Source organism: Dermochelys coriacea, chromosome 7 (genome assembly GCF_009764565.3).
Source record: "Dermochelys coriacea isolate rDerCor1 chromosome 7, rDerCor1.pri.v4, whole genome shotgun sequence".
Classification (NCBI taxonomy): Eukaryota; Metazoa; Chordata; order Testudines; family Dermochelyidae; genus Dermochelys; species Dermochelys coriacea.
In genome coordinates this window covers 22530160-22545768 of record NC_050074.1, presented here as the reverse complement: position 1 = coordinate 22545768, position 15609 = coordinate 22530160, and the positions used below count along the sequence as shown (strand labels likewise).

The 15609-nt window shown below is 50.9% G+C and overlaps 1 protein-coding gene across 1 annotated transcript in view; it reads left to right on the top strand.

The window, feature by feature from the left end:
* Window positions 1–15609, top strand: part of PLXNA1 (plexin A1) — a 274845-nt gene that overhangs the window by 184296 nt on the left and 74940 nt on the right. Inside the window, 2 exon segments of the mRNA XM_038409069.2 lie at window positions 13000–13096; window positions 13453–13643. Coding sequence (XP_038264997.1) covers window positions 13000–13096; window positions 13453–13643 — 288 coding nt within the window.

The following is a 15609-nucleotide window of genomic DNA, read 5'->3' as shown; positions in this document are numbered from 1 at the left end:
TGAGGTAGGCAGTATTGTCCCTGAGTATGGGTGGGTAAACTGAGGCACGAAGCGATTACGAGATTTGCCCAAGGCTGCAGAGCGAGCCATTAGCAGGATCAGAAATAAAGTCCCAACTCCAAACACTGGCAACACTTCCTCCTGTGTTGAATGAGATGCCAGGCTGCTTACAGTGCCATGGTGCTGCAAGTACTGGGGGCTGGGTAGATGAGTAGGTGGGATCACCTCACATCATTTTCATGGCTAATACCAGGCCAGATGTCAGAAGGCCTCAAGTAGATTTGGGCAAACATTTGGCTTGTGCTTTGATCAGACCTAATTCAGAGGGTCTCGAGATTATTATTGATAATATTCTGGGCCCTGTTCATGCTGAACTCAGGTTTGTCGACCAGGTGAATCTGAGGGAAGGAACTTGAATATGATGCGAGGAGAGGAGAATGGTAAAAGAGAGAGAAGTGTTGTAAAATCAAAACCCAAACATTACTGCCAAGTCCCCTGGTGTTTGTGACGGTATTTTACTGGGCCTCAAGTATATTTATAGGGGAACATAAATCATACATGCATGCCCTGTGATGAGTGCTGCACACCTACAGTGTATGTATCTCTAATTAACCGGCCATGGAGAGTGAAATAGGATTGAATCCTACAACCCCAGAAATGTTGGAAAAAAACTGGCGTGCTCTCTGAGCAGCGCCTACATTTATCTTTCCTGCAGCAGTGTTTAAAGGGGAAAGGGAATATCAGGAGAGTTTGATAGGATCCAATTAAATTCCAGCAGATAAAATAATGATGAATTGCTATTGAGCCCCAGTGAGACACGACGTACATTATAGCTGTTCCCACAGTGCGGGGAAGAAGTTGAGGTCATCAGCTAGAGGAAAATAGGACACAGCTGGAACAGTAACGTTCCTACAGAAATGCAGTCAAGGGGAGCACACACATGAGAGTGAGGAGACAACGTGTGTGTGTGTGTGTGTGTGTGTACGAGAGGGAAGTCTGAGTGTGTGTGCACTGAGCGCATGGAAGGCAGATATACCATGCCAATAAAGGTTTCAGAGTAGGAGTTGTGTTAGTCTGTATTCGCAAAAAGAAAAGGAATACTTGTGGCACCTTAGAGACTAACAAATTTATTTGAGCATAAGCTTTTGTGAGCTACAGCTCATAGATTCATAGATACTAAGGTCAGAAGGGACCATTCTGATCATCTAGTCCGACCTCCTGCACAGCGCAGGCCACAGAATCTCACCCACCCACTCCTATGAAAAACCTCACCCATGTCTGAGCTATTGAAGTCCTTAAATCATGGTTCAAAGACTTCAAGGAGCAGAGAAGCCTCCCTCAAGTCAACCATGCCCCATGCTACAGAGGAAGGCGAAAAACCTCCAGGGCCTCTCCAATCTGCCCTGGAGGAAAATTCCTTCCCGACCCCAAATATGGCAATCAGCTAAACCCTGAGCATATGGGCAAGATTCACCAGCCAGATACCCAGGAAAGAATTTTCTATAGTAACTCAGATCCCATCCATCTAATATCCCATCTCAGGGGATTTGGCCTATTTACCCTGAATATTTAAAGATCAATTATTTACCAAAATCCCATTATCCCATCATACCATCTCCTCCATAAACTTATCGAGTAGAATCTTAAAGCCAGATAGATCTTTTGCCCCCACTGCTTCCCTTGGAAGGCTATTCCAAAACTTCACTCCTCTGATGGTTAAAAACCTTCGTCTGATTTCAAGTCTAAACTTCCTGGTGGCCAGTTTATACCCATTTGTTCTTGTGTCCACATTGGTGCTGAGCTGAAATAATTCCTCTCCCTCTCCTGTATTTATCCCTCTGATATATTTATAGAGAGCAATCATATCTCCCCTCAACCTTCTTTTAGTTAGGCTAAACAAGCCAAGCTCTTTAAGTCTCCTTTCATAAGACAAGTTTTCCATTCCTCGGATCATCCTAGTAGCCCTTCTCTGTACCTGCTCCAGTTTGAATTCATCCTTTTTAAACATGGGAGACCAGAACTGCACACAGTATTCTAGGTGAGGTCTCACCAGTGCCTTGTATAACGGTACTAAAACCTCCTTATCCCTACTGGAAATGCCTCTCCTGATGCATCCCAAAACCGCATTAGCTTTTTTCACAGCCATATCACATTGGCAGCTCATAGTCATCCTATGATCAACCAATACTCCAAGGTCCTTCTCCTCTTCCGTTACTTCTAATTGATGCGTCCCCAACTTATAGCTAAAATTCTTGTTATTAATCCCTAAATGCATAACCTTACACTTCTCACTATTAAATTTCATCCTATTACTATTACTCCAGTTTACAAGGTAATCCAGATCCTCCTGTATAATATCCCGATCCTTCTCCGAATTGGCAATACCTCCCAGCTCACTTCATCAGATGCATTCAGTGGACAATAAAGCATACAGTTCTGGGAGAAAAGCAGAGCAGCCCAGCTTCCTGCAAGGGCTGCTCTGAATAGGTCATGCATCACATGCCTCTGAGGAGCCTGGACAGGCTCCTGCATTCTTGCTGGGGTGGGGGTGTGGTTTTGGTTTGTATGAATGGGGGCAAATGGAATTTGGAGGAGCAGCTCTGAGCAGATGGCTATAGAGATTCTTGTGCATAGATTTCCTCTGTCTCCCTGTTGGATGCTGGGAAACTGAATTCTCAGCGGTTCCTCTTTGAAGGCCCCACTTTGCCAACAAATCTTTTTCCGCAAAGAGGACAGGTTCCAGCTCCCCTTGGGGCCCATCAACCCCAGTCAAAGATCAGCCAGAGGGACAGAGATGGGGCACATTGAGGCTGGGAGTCAAGGGGAAGAGTGGGTATAATGACTTTGTCACTGCTGTCTGGGGCTGGATTCACACACTTGCACTAGAGGTGAAAAGCTCATATCCCTATCCCAAGACCCTGGACCATATAGACCCGCAGGTGCTTGTGACTGAGAGGAAGGGATTAGGATGGTACGAGATGGTATAGCTATCAGGATTGAGATGAAATTAACTGAAAGAAATTGTAGGCTGACAATCAGGAAAGTCAGTGAGATAGGATTAGGATGAGTTTTGAGAGAGATGGTGGGAGCTCTCTCGCTTGAGTGATTTCTAGCTGGATTGGATACACTGCAGGGAGCAGTCGGGTGCAAGCTGAAGAGGAGTGGGCAGGCAGGGGCATCAATGAATCCAGCATTCCTAGTGAGACTCCACTGTAGTTATCCCATGCTCGATCTTCCAGGGAGGCTGTTCTCTTCTGATCAAATGTGAGATCAAGGGATTGGGACCAGGGAACTTCTGACTCTGCTGCTGAGTCACTGTGTGACATTGGGCATGCCCCTTCCCCTCCTTTCTCACCTGTAAAATGGGGATAATGCTGACCTACCTCCCAGGTATCAAGCATTCCATACATGTGCTGAGTATTATTATTCTGCCGGCCTTTCTGGAGCAGGGGAAGAGTTTGTGTGTGATATATCTGATATATTTGAAAGCTTATGCTCAAATAAATTTGTTAGTCTCTAAGGTGCCACAAGTACTCCTTTTCTTTTTGCGAATTCAGACTAACACGGTTGCTACTCTGAAATCTATCTGATGTGTATCTCCTTAGTTCTGTGTCCCGTAATGATGCATGTGCTGAAAGTGGCATGATGCAAGAGAAATGCTCATGGGGGGTATAGTTTGCTACCCAGGCTGCAGTTTCTATTTTTGTCCCCAGGCAGCACTTTTCCCTTCTTTATGGCTCCTCCCCAAATGTGCCCATGCTGCTTGTGTCCTCAAAGGACTGTCTGATTAAACGAGGGATTCTTACACTTTTTCACAGGGCAAAGCATAGCTTCATAGGAAGACTGTCTGCTAGACAAGTCCCCCCCCATTTGCCATTGTCCAAACCCTGTCTCCCTCCTATTCCCCACCATCACAGAACAGCCCGCTGGCAACTATAGCCATTGATTAACTGGGCACTCAATCCTACTAAAGAGTTTAATGGATGTTTAATTTCTTTTAATGCAGTTTAATAGCTACAAACCAGGAGGAGCCTGCACCACCTGACAAACTGGCTCTCTGTGGCTGTGGTTTGGGAATCTTTGGGTTAAGTGACATGTAATAACTCCCTGAACAATCTGGCCTGCCCTTCTGCATCAGTTATTCACTCAGCCCAGCAGAGGGAGCACAGGTTAAAGGGGAACCTGAGGCAGCATGGCATAGTAGTCTGGGCATGGGACCCAGGAACACCACAGCCCCAGGCTTGACATTGATCTGGGCCAAGTCACTTCCCCTATCTGCACTTCATTCATTCATCTGAAAAAGGCAGATGATAAGGATGCACCTACCTGCCTCCCGGGGTGGGGAGCTAGTTACTTTGTGTAGTCTTTTAAAGTGCAGAGTCTTACTGCTATGGACGTGTGAGTGTCCTTGTTATTAAACAACATCTTTACATTGAAATACAAACACTGTTTAGGATTCCAGAACATGCACAGAACCCATCTGTGTAGCCTTCGACAACAATTGGAAATCAGCCACCTCGTTCCTTAACTGCCAAGTCCCGAGGTCAGGAATCTGTTTCCCTTGTAACAGTCATGACCGGTAAATCGGTGTATGGAATGCAGCAGCTTCCTTGCTCTGCCATAGGTGTTAGTGATGCCATCAACTATTGTAGGAGAGAACAGCTCGGAGCCCTGATCTCCAACACTGGGGGATAAAAAGCCATTCAGCTCACCTTTTGGGAGATGCTGATTTGGGAAATCCACCTGGCTCTTCTCATGGGCATCTACCATCTGATTCAGATGTTGCATGAATTTAAAAAAAAAAAAAAGTTTCCATTCACCTTTAACAGCAGTGAACTTCCTATCTGATGCTTCCAAACCTAGGGTCTGATTCTCCCCTGCCTATTATCTCATGTCCTTTACATGTGCAATACCTGATCAGAATGGGTGTGTTGTACACTCACTTTGCACAGGCCTAAGTGATGGTGCAAGGCTATGGAGAATCAGGCCCTATTCTAGCTAGAAGATTTCTCTGGTGCTTGTCACTGTAGTATTGAAACATCTGTCTCAACAGTATACATTCAGACCTGTTGGATTGTCCCTAGAGCACTGCTGACATTGGCGATGACCCTGGTGCACAAACATGGAAGTAATTTACACACAAAGGCAAAGAGCTGCAATCAGCTGCAGCTCCATGCCTGAGAAAATGTTTTTTGAGGTGGGGGAAGGATTGGTGGGAGAGGGGAACTCTAGAGTCACAGATACCAGAGCTGCAACTGGCCTGCGAGCTCGCATCCAGCCCGTTGTCTTGATTAACTTGTTAATGTAGGTCAACCCCAAAGAGGGCAGACCCTGGGAAGGAATGAGAAGGGATTTTCCAGCTCCTAAGACGGGTAAGAGTGTAAAAAGAAAAAGCGGGGTGTAAATAGGAGGGAGGTTTTGGCTGTGCTTGTGTAACACTGGCCAATGGTGTCATACTCCAGGCCTGGGAGAAGATTCACTGGCTGCTTTCCTCACCACTTCTTCTACACACCAACTTCCCCTAACTTCCCCTGCTGGGTTTCAGGATACGTGTTGGGCTCCCTTCCTATATGTAATGTTCAAGAAGATTCTTGCGGCTGTTCTGGAAAGACCAAAAGGCTGGCTTGGCCTCCCTCTGGTTGAGTCATGGAAAGACGGGCAACTGCCAAGTTGGCCCAGGAGAAGCTGAGCCCAAAGGAAGGAACACTTGTTTTCCCGGGGTCTCCCTGGGGTGGCTGAAAGAGATGAGAGCGCATGTAAGAACATCTTGGGCGGCAGGGTTTAATAATTCACAGCCCTCTGTAACCCTCCCCCTTCCCTGCAGTGGGAGCTGCTGGATTCCCCAGCTAAGTGACCATGGAAACAACCATCCAGGGCTGCCAGCTCTTATCTTCCCACTTGCAGGAATAGCTAAGGTCCATTTCTGAACAGAGCAGTGTGTTTCCCATGCTGTGCACTGCTGACTGCCCTGCTGGCGGGGGCCAGGCCTAATGCCATCAGTGGATCGTAACTGGGGTGCCGTGGAACCGAGGAGAGGTGCTTTCACACCTGCTGTAGCATTGTGTTGTCAGAGTCTCTGGATTCTGGCCTGGTGAGCGTTGGCTTGCTAAGTGAGCTTTGTGCTTGAGGAAGGGGCCTGAAGCCATGCGCTCCGTGATCCTGTGTTTGGGAGGCGGGACGGTCTAGAGGGAAGTGCAGGGAACCGGGAGTCAGTCTCAGCTTACATGGTCCCTGGCTTTGGGATTGGAAAAAAACACCCACTCCTGGACCCCAGACAAGGACCCTGGCAGTGGTGGCTCGTGGACCTCAGCAGGTGCTGTAGATTGCATTCCATGCTGGTTGCTGCATGTGTATTTAAGACAAGACCTTAATAACCCAGGTGCTGACTGCTCTGGGGGACTATTAATGATTCCGCAGCACTTTTCACTGTGTGCTAGGCTAAAAGGTTGAGGTGTGTGCCAGGGGCTGCCCCTCTCCATGCCAAAAAGGGCTGCATTTCAGTGGTGCTGGCAGGGAACCATGGGATACTTCAAGTTGTACTGCCTATCGTGAGCCCTCTTCCTGTCCACACACTAAGATGGCTGGGAGGGCAATCCAAGCTTCTGCTACTCTGTGTCTCTGGGGTGTTTCAAGCTCCTGGAGCCTGAATGGAGTACAGCCACTGCCCCAAATTTGGGGTCTCTAGGCTCGTCTTAGGGTGCAGACCTTCTATGTCGCACCCCCCTCTGTCTGGGTGCGATGGTGACACTTCAGATTCCCCGTTTACTCAAACACACTCTGTCCCAGAACTCCACCCCAAAGGTGTGAAGTGACTGATTTCCAGTTTCAGCTCCAGGGACACACTGCAGTTGTGAAGCAGCCAGTACACATACACTTTTCTCAGTCTAACTGCTTGATGCTCTTTTATCCTTAATCATGTAAAGCACAGGAGAGTGCAGATCATACAAAACAATGCACAGCTGAACCTGCAATGGCCCTCACTTCCTATCTTACCCTTCCTTGTGAGCCTTTGAGGGACCATCTCGGCGCAGGCAGGCAGGATGTCCCGTCCTCACGCAGGCTCTTCTATGGTGAATGGCCTCTCCCTTATGGACCTGAGAAAATGGCCCCCAAACAGACCAGCCTCTACCTATTTAAAACCTTTAGCCCCTCTGCATCAGGGCAGCTTCCCCACATGAGCAGAAACCCCTTTGGGTGACTTTGTCGCCAAGGTGACCTCCCCACCTCCTAAACCAGTTCTTCTGGGCAGGGACCAATCTTCTGTCTACTGGGAATAGATTCCAAAGGACTGGGTACTTAGCTAGCCTCTGTTCTTCTATTGCCACCAGCCTTTGGACCCTCACCCCAGTTTGGAGGCAAACAGATCATGGACAAGGCAAAAGGCTTCTCGTTCAGAATGGAGTTTGCCTGACACAGACACACAGGGCTCATAATCGCACAGAATTCATAAACTGTACAGACAGATTTCCAATTCATCACACTGTGTGTTAGAAATTAGAGATGGGTTTGATGTGAATACTCCTGACCTTCCAAAGGACTGGAGAGCTGAACCTCAAGCCAACCGTTCCTGTCTACATGAAGGGCTAAACTGAAGCCCTGGCTCCAAACCTCCTGTAGGGCCGGGGGTGTTTGTAATTGGAATCTGAGTTCTATGGCTTCATCTCATCTCATTTCAGTAGCGAAGGTAATACATTACTGAAGTGAACTTCAGAACCAGGGCAGAACTGTCACCGTTGGTCATGATCATTCATTAGTTTGGCAGAGCGAGGGCTGGCAGTGTGTGCCCTTCCTGCCGTTTGTTCCCATTTCACTGGGCACTTTGCTCTGCTCAGACACTGACTCCCTTCCAGTGCATCCTTCCTTGCCTGGGCCATGTGCCATCGCTCCAGGAGTCTCCGAGTTGAGTGGGGACGCCTATTCTTCCAGAGGCAGATACCTAGTCCATTGGGTCTGTCTCCTCCCAGCCTCCCACATGTGTGTCTTGCTGTCTCCAGGGCTGGTGTGTGAAGGGTTTATCATCTCTCTTCTCCTCCCACCCCCACCCAGAAAGAACTCATTTCCAAAAGGAGCTGGGGCAGAGAGATGCAAATAAGAGTTTTGGACAACTGCAGGCTGGATGCCTTCCCGAGATTCCAGGGCCCCAAATGAGACATGTCAGAGTACAAATTGAAAATGCCAATTTCACTTAGGCTGCCATGCTCCTCGTCACAACTAAATCCTGCTCCGTCGCCCCTCCCCCAGCTCCCACTTCCCAAGGCTGCCGATGGATGGTCTCCACTCCTTAATGTAGCTTGTCCCTCTTAGGGGGTCCTTCAGGCTCTGCCCACCTGTTGAGTTGGAGGTAGGATAGAAGGGAGGTTACACCTGCTAAGATCTTGACTCCTACCCCCTTCTGCTCTGTCATCCTGGGACCGGTGGGGAAGGCCTGTGGTGCTCAGATGTGAAAGGCTTCACTGGCTCTGATGTGCCAAGGAGGGTTGGATGGGAGACCGCCACGGAGCACCTCATGTGGTGCGGGTGCTGGCTCAGCTGAGCGTGGGTCTGTGCTGGAGCCGTGCGTCAGTAGGGTGTTGATGTTGGCAGTGCTATGCCGCTGAAGCGGTTGGCTTTCAGCTGAGCTAGAAAATAGAGCTCTTGGTGGTGTGTGATAATGAATGGCCCAGCAGTGGTTTCAATTGGATGCGTCATTCTTCTTCACTTCCTGTCATAAACTGCCAGGCATCACTGAACAGCCGCTGCATACCTTCCCAGAGGTAGCTGCATTTCACGAGTGGGTGTGTGTGTGTGTGTGTGTGTGTGTGTGTGCACGCGTGCCATGTATAGATTGTAACTTGTGGTGCGGCCCAGGTGTGGGAGACCCAAGGCTGGTGGGGCAGGCTGTCCAATGAGATCAAACTGAGATCAGAATGACCCCAAGTACTGCTGCATTTGTCACCTCCTGCTGCTGCCTTGGCTTTGGAGCAGAGTTGCTTTGCCCCCTCTCCTGGGCCATCCTTCTGCCTCTTGCTCAGCAACTGACTGCTGCCTGTGGGCACCTCCCTTTTCAGCTTTTGGGAGCCTGGGGATGAGGCAAATGGCCCCGGTAAAGCAGAGCCCTGTGCATGACTCAGCAGTGGGGCTGGCGCGTCTCCTGCCCTGAGCCGCCATGTGGGAAGGAGGGAAGGGGTGGGCCAGCAGGGCTTTCTGGCTTTGTGGGGCAGTTGGTTTCCGCTGCAGTGCTCCCTCTTGGCCAATCCCCAGAGGAGCACTGGGTTCTCAGCCTGCCAGCTGGGTTAAAGGCGAGACATCCCAATAACCACAGGGCACAGGTTCGGAGGAGGGGAAGGCCCCCATCTTTTCTGGGTGCACCAGTAATGGGGCAGGGGCCTGGGTGTAATCTGGTCTCTGGCCCAGGCAGAGAGAAGCCATGGAGAGCAGCCTCTCCTCCTGCCTACCCCCGTGAATGTAGGGCACGGAGCCCAGATGTCCCTCTGATTTTACACTGATCAGGGATCAAACACTGGCATTGAGATCATCCCATGCTACCGTCACTGAACTACCAGACATGTCTTTCCCCATGCAGGCCTCTAGCGGATGCCAGCACAGCCTGGGTAACAGTTACTGTCCTGCCCACCTGTGCTCTTGGTCCCATCCAGAAAGGCCAAGGAATATGCCCCCCTACTAGCTAGTGGGTGCTGCTGCAGTACCTGTCACCAGCCCGAGCTCCAAGAGGCTTATCCACGGTGTGCACTGACACAGAGTAGGGCAGTCTGATGTGAGCACGAAAAATGTTCCCTTGCCATATTTCTTTCTGTATGTTCCGTTCTGAGTCCTAACCCCCTTGACTGTGCTCTGGTGCATAGACAGGCGACTAGTATCTTATTCCCTTAGCACCTTCCCCTCTCCCCCCCCCCAACAAAAGTTCCCAGACTGCACCTGTACAGACAGGCATACATGCAGCACCGCTGAAATGCAGCCGCCTCTGGGAGGAAGGGCAATGGCCAACAGGTGCACAGCAACATTGCATTGGGGAACTCATGGCTAAAGACTGCAGGTTGAAATCCACCTCTGATAGGAGGCACTCTAGGGTCTTTAGTGTCCATGGAAGGGCAGGCACGATGCAGGATTTCCAGGTCTCCTGGAAATCCCCCTGCTCAGTAAGCAATACAGGAGCCAGTCTGTTTACCATTGAAGAGTCTGACCTTGCCCGGTGTGCATGTGTTTAGTTTGAGGTAGAAGCTTACACATCTGTGAAAAGGCAGGTAGTGCCCAAATCAGGCCCGCCCCCTTATCAGTGCATCCAGCTATTGTTTGACCCCATGGCGCCTGGCCATGAAGGCTAGCGTGAGTCCCAATAACTCCTCTCCTCTGGCAGAGTCTCCAGTATACTAAGCCCTAAGGGGGGATGACTCCTGTCAGCAGGGAGCCAGGTTTGGTCTGTCACTGCTGGATTCATGCCACTGCCACCCAAGCTTTGCAGTTCAGCCCACTGCTGCTGCTTCACACAGATGGGGCAGGATCCTAGTGGCTGGAGCACAGGATTGGTACTCGGGACTCCTGGGTTTTATTCCCAGCTCTGCCACTGACTCACTGTATGAACTCAGATGACTCACCTCCTCCTACCTCTCTCTGCCTCAGTTTCCCCATTTGTAGAGAGCTCGGTGATTCTTCCATGAAAACTTCCATATCTAATACAAGGTGGTGATTAATTTAGCTCAGTCAATGGGGTGCAGAGGTGTTACTGGCTCCCTGGCAGGAGAAAGCCCCCACACTGGTAGTGGTATCTTTTCAGTCCCATCTGAGGGCTGCAAGGGGAAATGAATCACTTCAATTTCCTCTGAGCCAACCACAGAACTGGTGTTGAAGGAAGGGATGGACCAGGGGGCAATGCTGCCACTTACCCTCCTACCTCCATCATCATGCCCAGTTTGTGAAGCTGGGCAGCAGAGTAACTGGCAGGGGTTGGGGGTGGGGTCTGAGCCAAAGAGAGCCAATGCGGCAGTGATGTGGCTCCCAATAAACTCCAACAACCCATGAATCGTTCATTTAATCTCTCCTGACACGCCTGTCATTTTCTCCAGAGAGGAGCATAGAATCTCTCACCAGAGGAGGTTGTTAGCTGTCAGGGAAGATTCCGACTGCCTTCCTGTCTCCCTATTGATTAATCCTCTGCCTGCATGCAGGGGCTGTGGAGGGACTGCTGATGGGGCTGCCAGGAGGTTGGCTCAGGTTAGAAGCAAGGTAGATAGTGTTGGTGGGGAGGAGGTCCGGAGGCAGGATGAGCAGTTTGCTGGAGCTCTAATCTCTGCTTTCTGTATCTTTGAATTTCCCCCTGCTTAGCTCCCCAGAACTTGAGCCTAGCTTGAGTTCCTTGGGCTTTGCGATCCAGGCATGAGAGCGGGGAGAGGAGTTGTGCTTCACTGAAGGTAGAATCCAGCAGCACTTGTGCTCTGCAGAGGGCAGAAAGACAGCTCCAATCTCTGCCACGGTGTGGGCAGCACAATCTTTCCATTTAAACAGGCCGCCAGGGGAAAACACTTCTTACTTTGGCTGCAGACCAAGCCTGTGTATCGTGAGGACTGAGAGATAATTAAAGCAGTTTTCCGCCATGTTGTTCCCAGAATGGCCCCGTTTCTGGGCTGCAGGTGGGCACTGCTCTGGTGAAGACTGTCCTACAGATTTGTTTTATGAGGTAGTGCAAGTGTTGAAGCTGCAGATAGCAGGGTCCATCCCAAGGCTTCCCAGAGAGAGACGTCGCCTGTCTGTGCTCCTGGGTTTGGCCTGCCCTAGTCCCTAATGCATGCTTGCCCACATCACAGGGATGGTTTTGAGTCCGGATTGCAGTGGGTTGTTAGAGCAGCGAGAGGCCCAGGCCTGCAATAGCAGGGAGAGGGGACTGCAGGTTAGGAGCGAAGGGTGGCAGCAGAGGTGGGAGGATCAGGAGATCCGAATGGCTGTGGGTGCTGAGAGGCAGCATGATGGAACATTGGCAGAGCGGTGAGGGGGTCGGGACTGGAATAGAAATGGGTGTTTTGCTTAGGACTGAGGGACGTTGGCAGAGCAGGGAATGGGAAGTTGCCCAGTCGGTGCTAGGAGTCTCTGACTGTGATGAGAAATTCCCCCAGATCTGTGTGGCTGTGCATTAGCCTCCCCTCCCACCATCACTATGCCTCAGTTCTGCACCTGTGAGATGGGGCTAGTAGTCCTGGCCTGCAGCTCCTTCCACAGCAGCAAGGAGAGGCGTATGGAAGTGTCCCTGAGGGAGAAGAAGCTGCAGTAGGGCACAGTGCCATTGAAAGCAGCTCCCATCCCTGGGTCAAGGGTGGGGCATGCCATGGATAGTTAGCTAATGGTTGTGCCGCTCCTCAGTGGGGAGGTACTAGAGAACGGCAGTGTTAGTAGGGAATGGGTCTCGCCACGTGCCCACGTCAAGCAAACCCTGTACAGCATGACCTCGCCAGAATTGGCTCTGGCTGCAAGGTGCCTATGAGCTCCGTGCCCCCAGGCGGTTCTCGTACTCCCCCACCTCATGTCCACTCTCCCCCACAGGATCCTCAGGAATCCTACCCCTGTGCCCCCTTAGCATGTAGCAAAGCACCCAGCGTTGCCCCAGCCCCTCTTCTAGCTGCTGGGAGCGGAGGTGTGCTTGGGGTTATTTGTTTATTGCTCCCCGGCACGGATAGTTTCCGGCTGGCTGTGGGATCTCTTTGGTTAATGGGGCTTGTTGCCTGTTTGAAACCCTTAGTTTGTATGACATTTCTTTCTCTGCTAGTTGAGGTCTTTGGGTGGGAGCACACTCTGTCCGTCAGCCGCCAGTCGCTGTGGCACAAAGGCACCTGTGGTGCCAGACCCATCCCTTCTGGCAGGGATCGTCTGAGCCAAGTCTTTTTCCTTCTCCGTGTTACCACTAGGGAAGTTAATGGGGAGATTTCTGGGCCTCTTTTTATCTATCAGGGCACATCTGGCTTCCTTTCCCCTCACTGATGAAGGAGCTCTGCTTTCTTGTGTCTCCCCTTGCAGTATTTCTATGAAGGGAATGACATCAGCGACCTGCCCGTGAACCTGTCCGTGGTGTGGAATGGAAACTTTGTCATCGACAACCCCCAGAACATCCAGGGTAAGCAGGGGACATGATCTGTCTGCACAGCCCACTCGCAAGCCTCCCAGCCATCAGCCTCCACCTGGGACTTGATTAGAGCCAGCACCCTAAAGGGGAAGCTTTTCATAACCATTCCCAGCCCCCTGAGCCAGCCAGTCCCTTAAGCAAGATGCATTTGTTCCAGAAGCATGTCCTCTGTGGAGCACCACACTCCAGGCCATCTGCTCAGCACAGATCCCAAGGTTCCCAGACATTTGGCTGGCCCATGCAAAATAAGCCGGTGGGTCTCTGCCCAGTTCCTTGTGGGTAGGTGCCCTCATCATAAAAAACACCAATGTGTGGATGACCTGACACTCCTCTGCCTTCCCTTGCAGCTCACCTGTACAAGTGCTCAGCCCTGCGTGAAAGCTGTGGCCTCTGCCTCAAGGCAGATCCGCGCTTCGAGTGTGGCTGGTGCGTGACGGAGAAGAGGTGCACCCTACGACAGCACTGCCCGGCCTACGAGAGCAGCTGGATGCATGCCAGCAATGGCAACAGCCGCTGTACAGACCCCAAGATCATCAAGGTATGTCTGGGATGGGGGGAAGACGGGCCTGTGTATGTGCACACGTGCTGAATGCAGTGCTGGAGAATACACTGCAGGGGGCAGTTCAGCACTGGCCATGGCTGTGGTGGACTAGCATATTGAGTGCCTTTGGTGTGCTATGGGCCTGTACAGATAATTAAGGAGCCCAGCTTCCTCCCCTGAAGAGTTTAGAGTCTAAAGGAGATGGGTAGTATACAGGAACATGGCTGAGCAGGGCGCAGGCAACACGGAGATGGCAGCTCTCGGGCAGGGAAGATCTCCCAGGGAGCAGTTGTTCAGACACCAGGGTTTAATGTTCTCCCACCTGGTACAAGAGCAGAGAGTGTCGGAGTGGAGATTGGGGTTGAAGGGGGTTTGGTGAGGGAGGCTGTGAGGCAGAGGGCGGATGTACCATTTCAAGGGGTGGCTCGAGATATGGGGTGGAGTGCGAGAAGGAGGCAAAGGGAGTGTCAGGGAGACCAGAGCTGACAGAGTGCAGGGCTAGGAACATGAGGAGGGTGGCACAAAGGCAGAGTCCCTGTCTAGTTAGTTATATGCACTTTCATATCTATTGTATCACTCTCTCTCCTGCTTGGATCTGGTGAGCACGTTCCCCTGGCTCCCTGCACACTCTGGTGATGCTTGCCCTTGGCCATGCAGAATTCCCAGCAACGTTAGTTGCTTTCCTGAGTGGGATCTCTCCGGCTCTCTAACGTCACTCTGTCCTGACACATTAAGCCTGAATTCCTTGTCTCACCTGTTGCTGCTGATCCCTTGACACCCATGGAGCTCAGGGCCAGCCATCCCATGCAATGAGGGTGGGGATGTCACATCTTTCTGTACAGAGAGGGAAGTGCACTTTAGTGGATTAGCGCAAGGGGCTGGGAGCCAGGACTCTGGGATTCTGTTCCTGGCTCCAGCACTATCTTGTGTGTGACCTTGGGCAAAATCACACCCTGGCTCTGTGCCCTAGTTCCCCCGCTCTGTAAAATGGTAATAATGATTCTGCATAATTAGTTAGTGAATTCTGGCCATGTGCTTTGAGATCCTCAGATGGCAGGTTTTTAGGCCTGGGCTGCACTTGAAATGGAGGTTGACATAGCCGTGTGGCTTCAGGGTGTGAAAAATCCGCTGAGTGATGTTGTCCTTACCCCCGAGGCAGAGAAAGCTGGGTCAGTGGACGAATGCGCCTGTTGATGTAGCTACTGTTGCTTGGGGAGGTGGTGTTCCCGCGACGGAAAACCCCCTTCCGTTGGTGCAGGCGGTACTACGTTCCAGCGTGCTGCTGGCATGTAGCTATGCCACTATTGTCCCTGTAGTGTAGATGTGGCCTTGGTATCATGGGTTGTTTGTTTATTATTCCCTCTCGCCGGTTTTGCAGACTAATATCCTCTCTCTTGGTGCTTTCCCGCTCAGAGGCTCCAACCTTCCTCACGTATTCCTAGGTTTTCTTGGATCCTGGTGTGGAATCCCAGGCAAGCCGTGGGTCTGGGTTCTTTCCCCTCTCTTCCCTGCCCCCGGACAGTGGTAGTTCATCATCTCTGGTCTGTGACAGCTTTTATGACCTTCAGTTAATAAGATTGTGTATATTAATGTTAACATGTCTGTTGGGCCAGGCTCCAAGTGCATTAAGAGGGATTGGTGGGTAATTCTATTTGATGTGTTCTATTTACCCACGGATTCCGGGCCAGGCAGGCCTTGACTGTGTTAATTACCAGAGTCTCAGCACAGTATCTAATCTATTTGGGTTTCAGTGTCCTATCAGATGAAGGCTGGAAATGAGAGTCGTGTCTCTCCTGTTCCCCAAAGTCACTCAGCTCGGGCTGGTTATTGGCATTGAGGTGACTATTGCACTGGCCCTGCTGAGAAGTGTAATTCCATTTTAGGCACATGCCTGCCATTCACAGCAGTGGGTGGGAACCCTGCACCGACAATGCCTGCTTGCCACCCATCCACTGAGATTTTG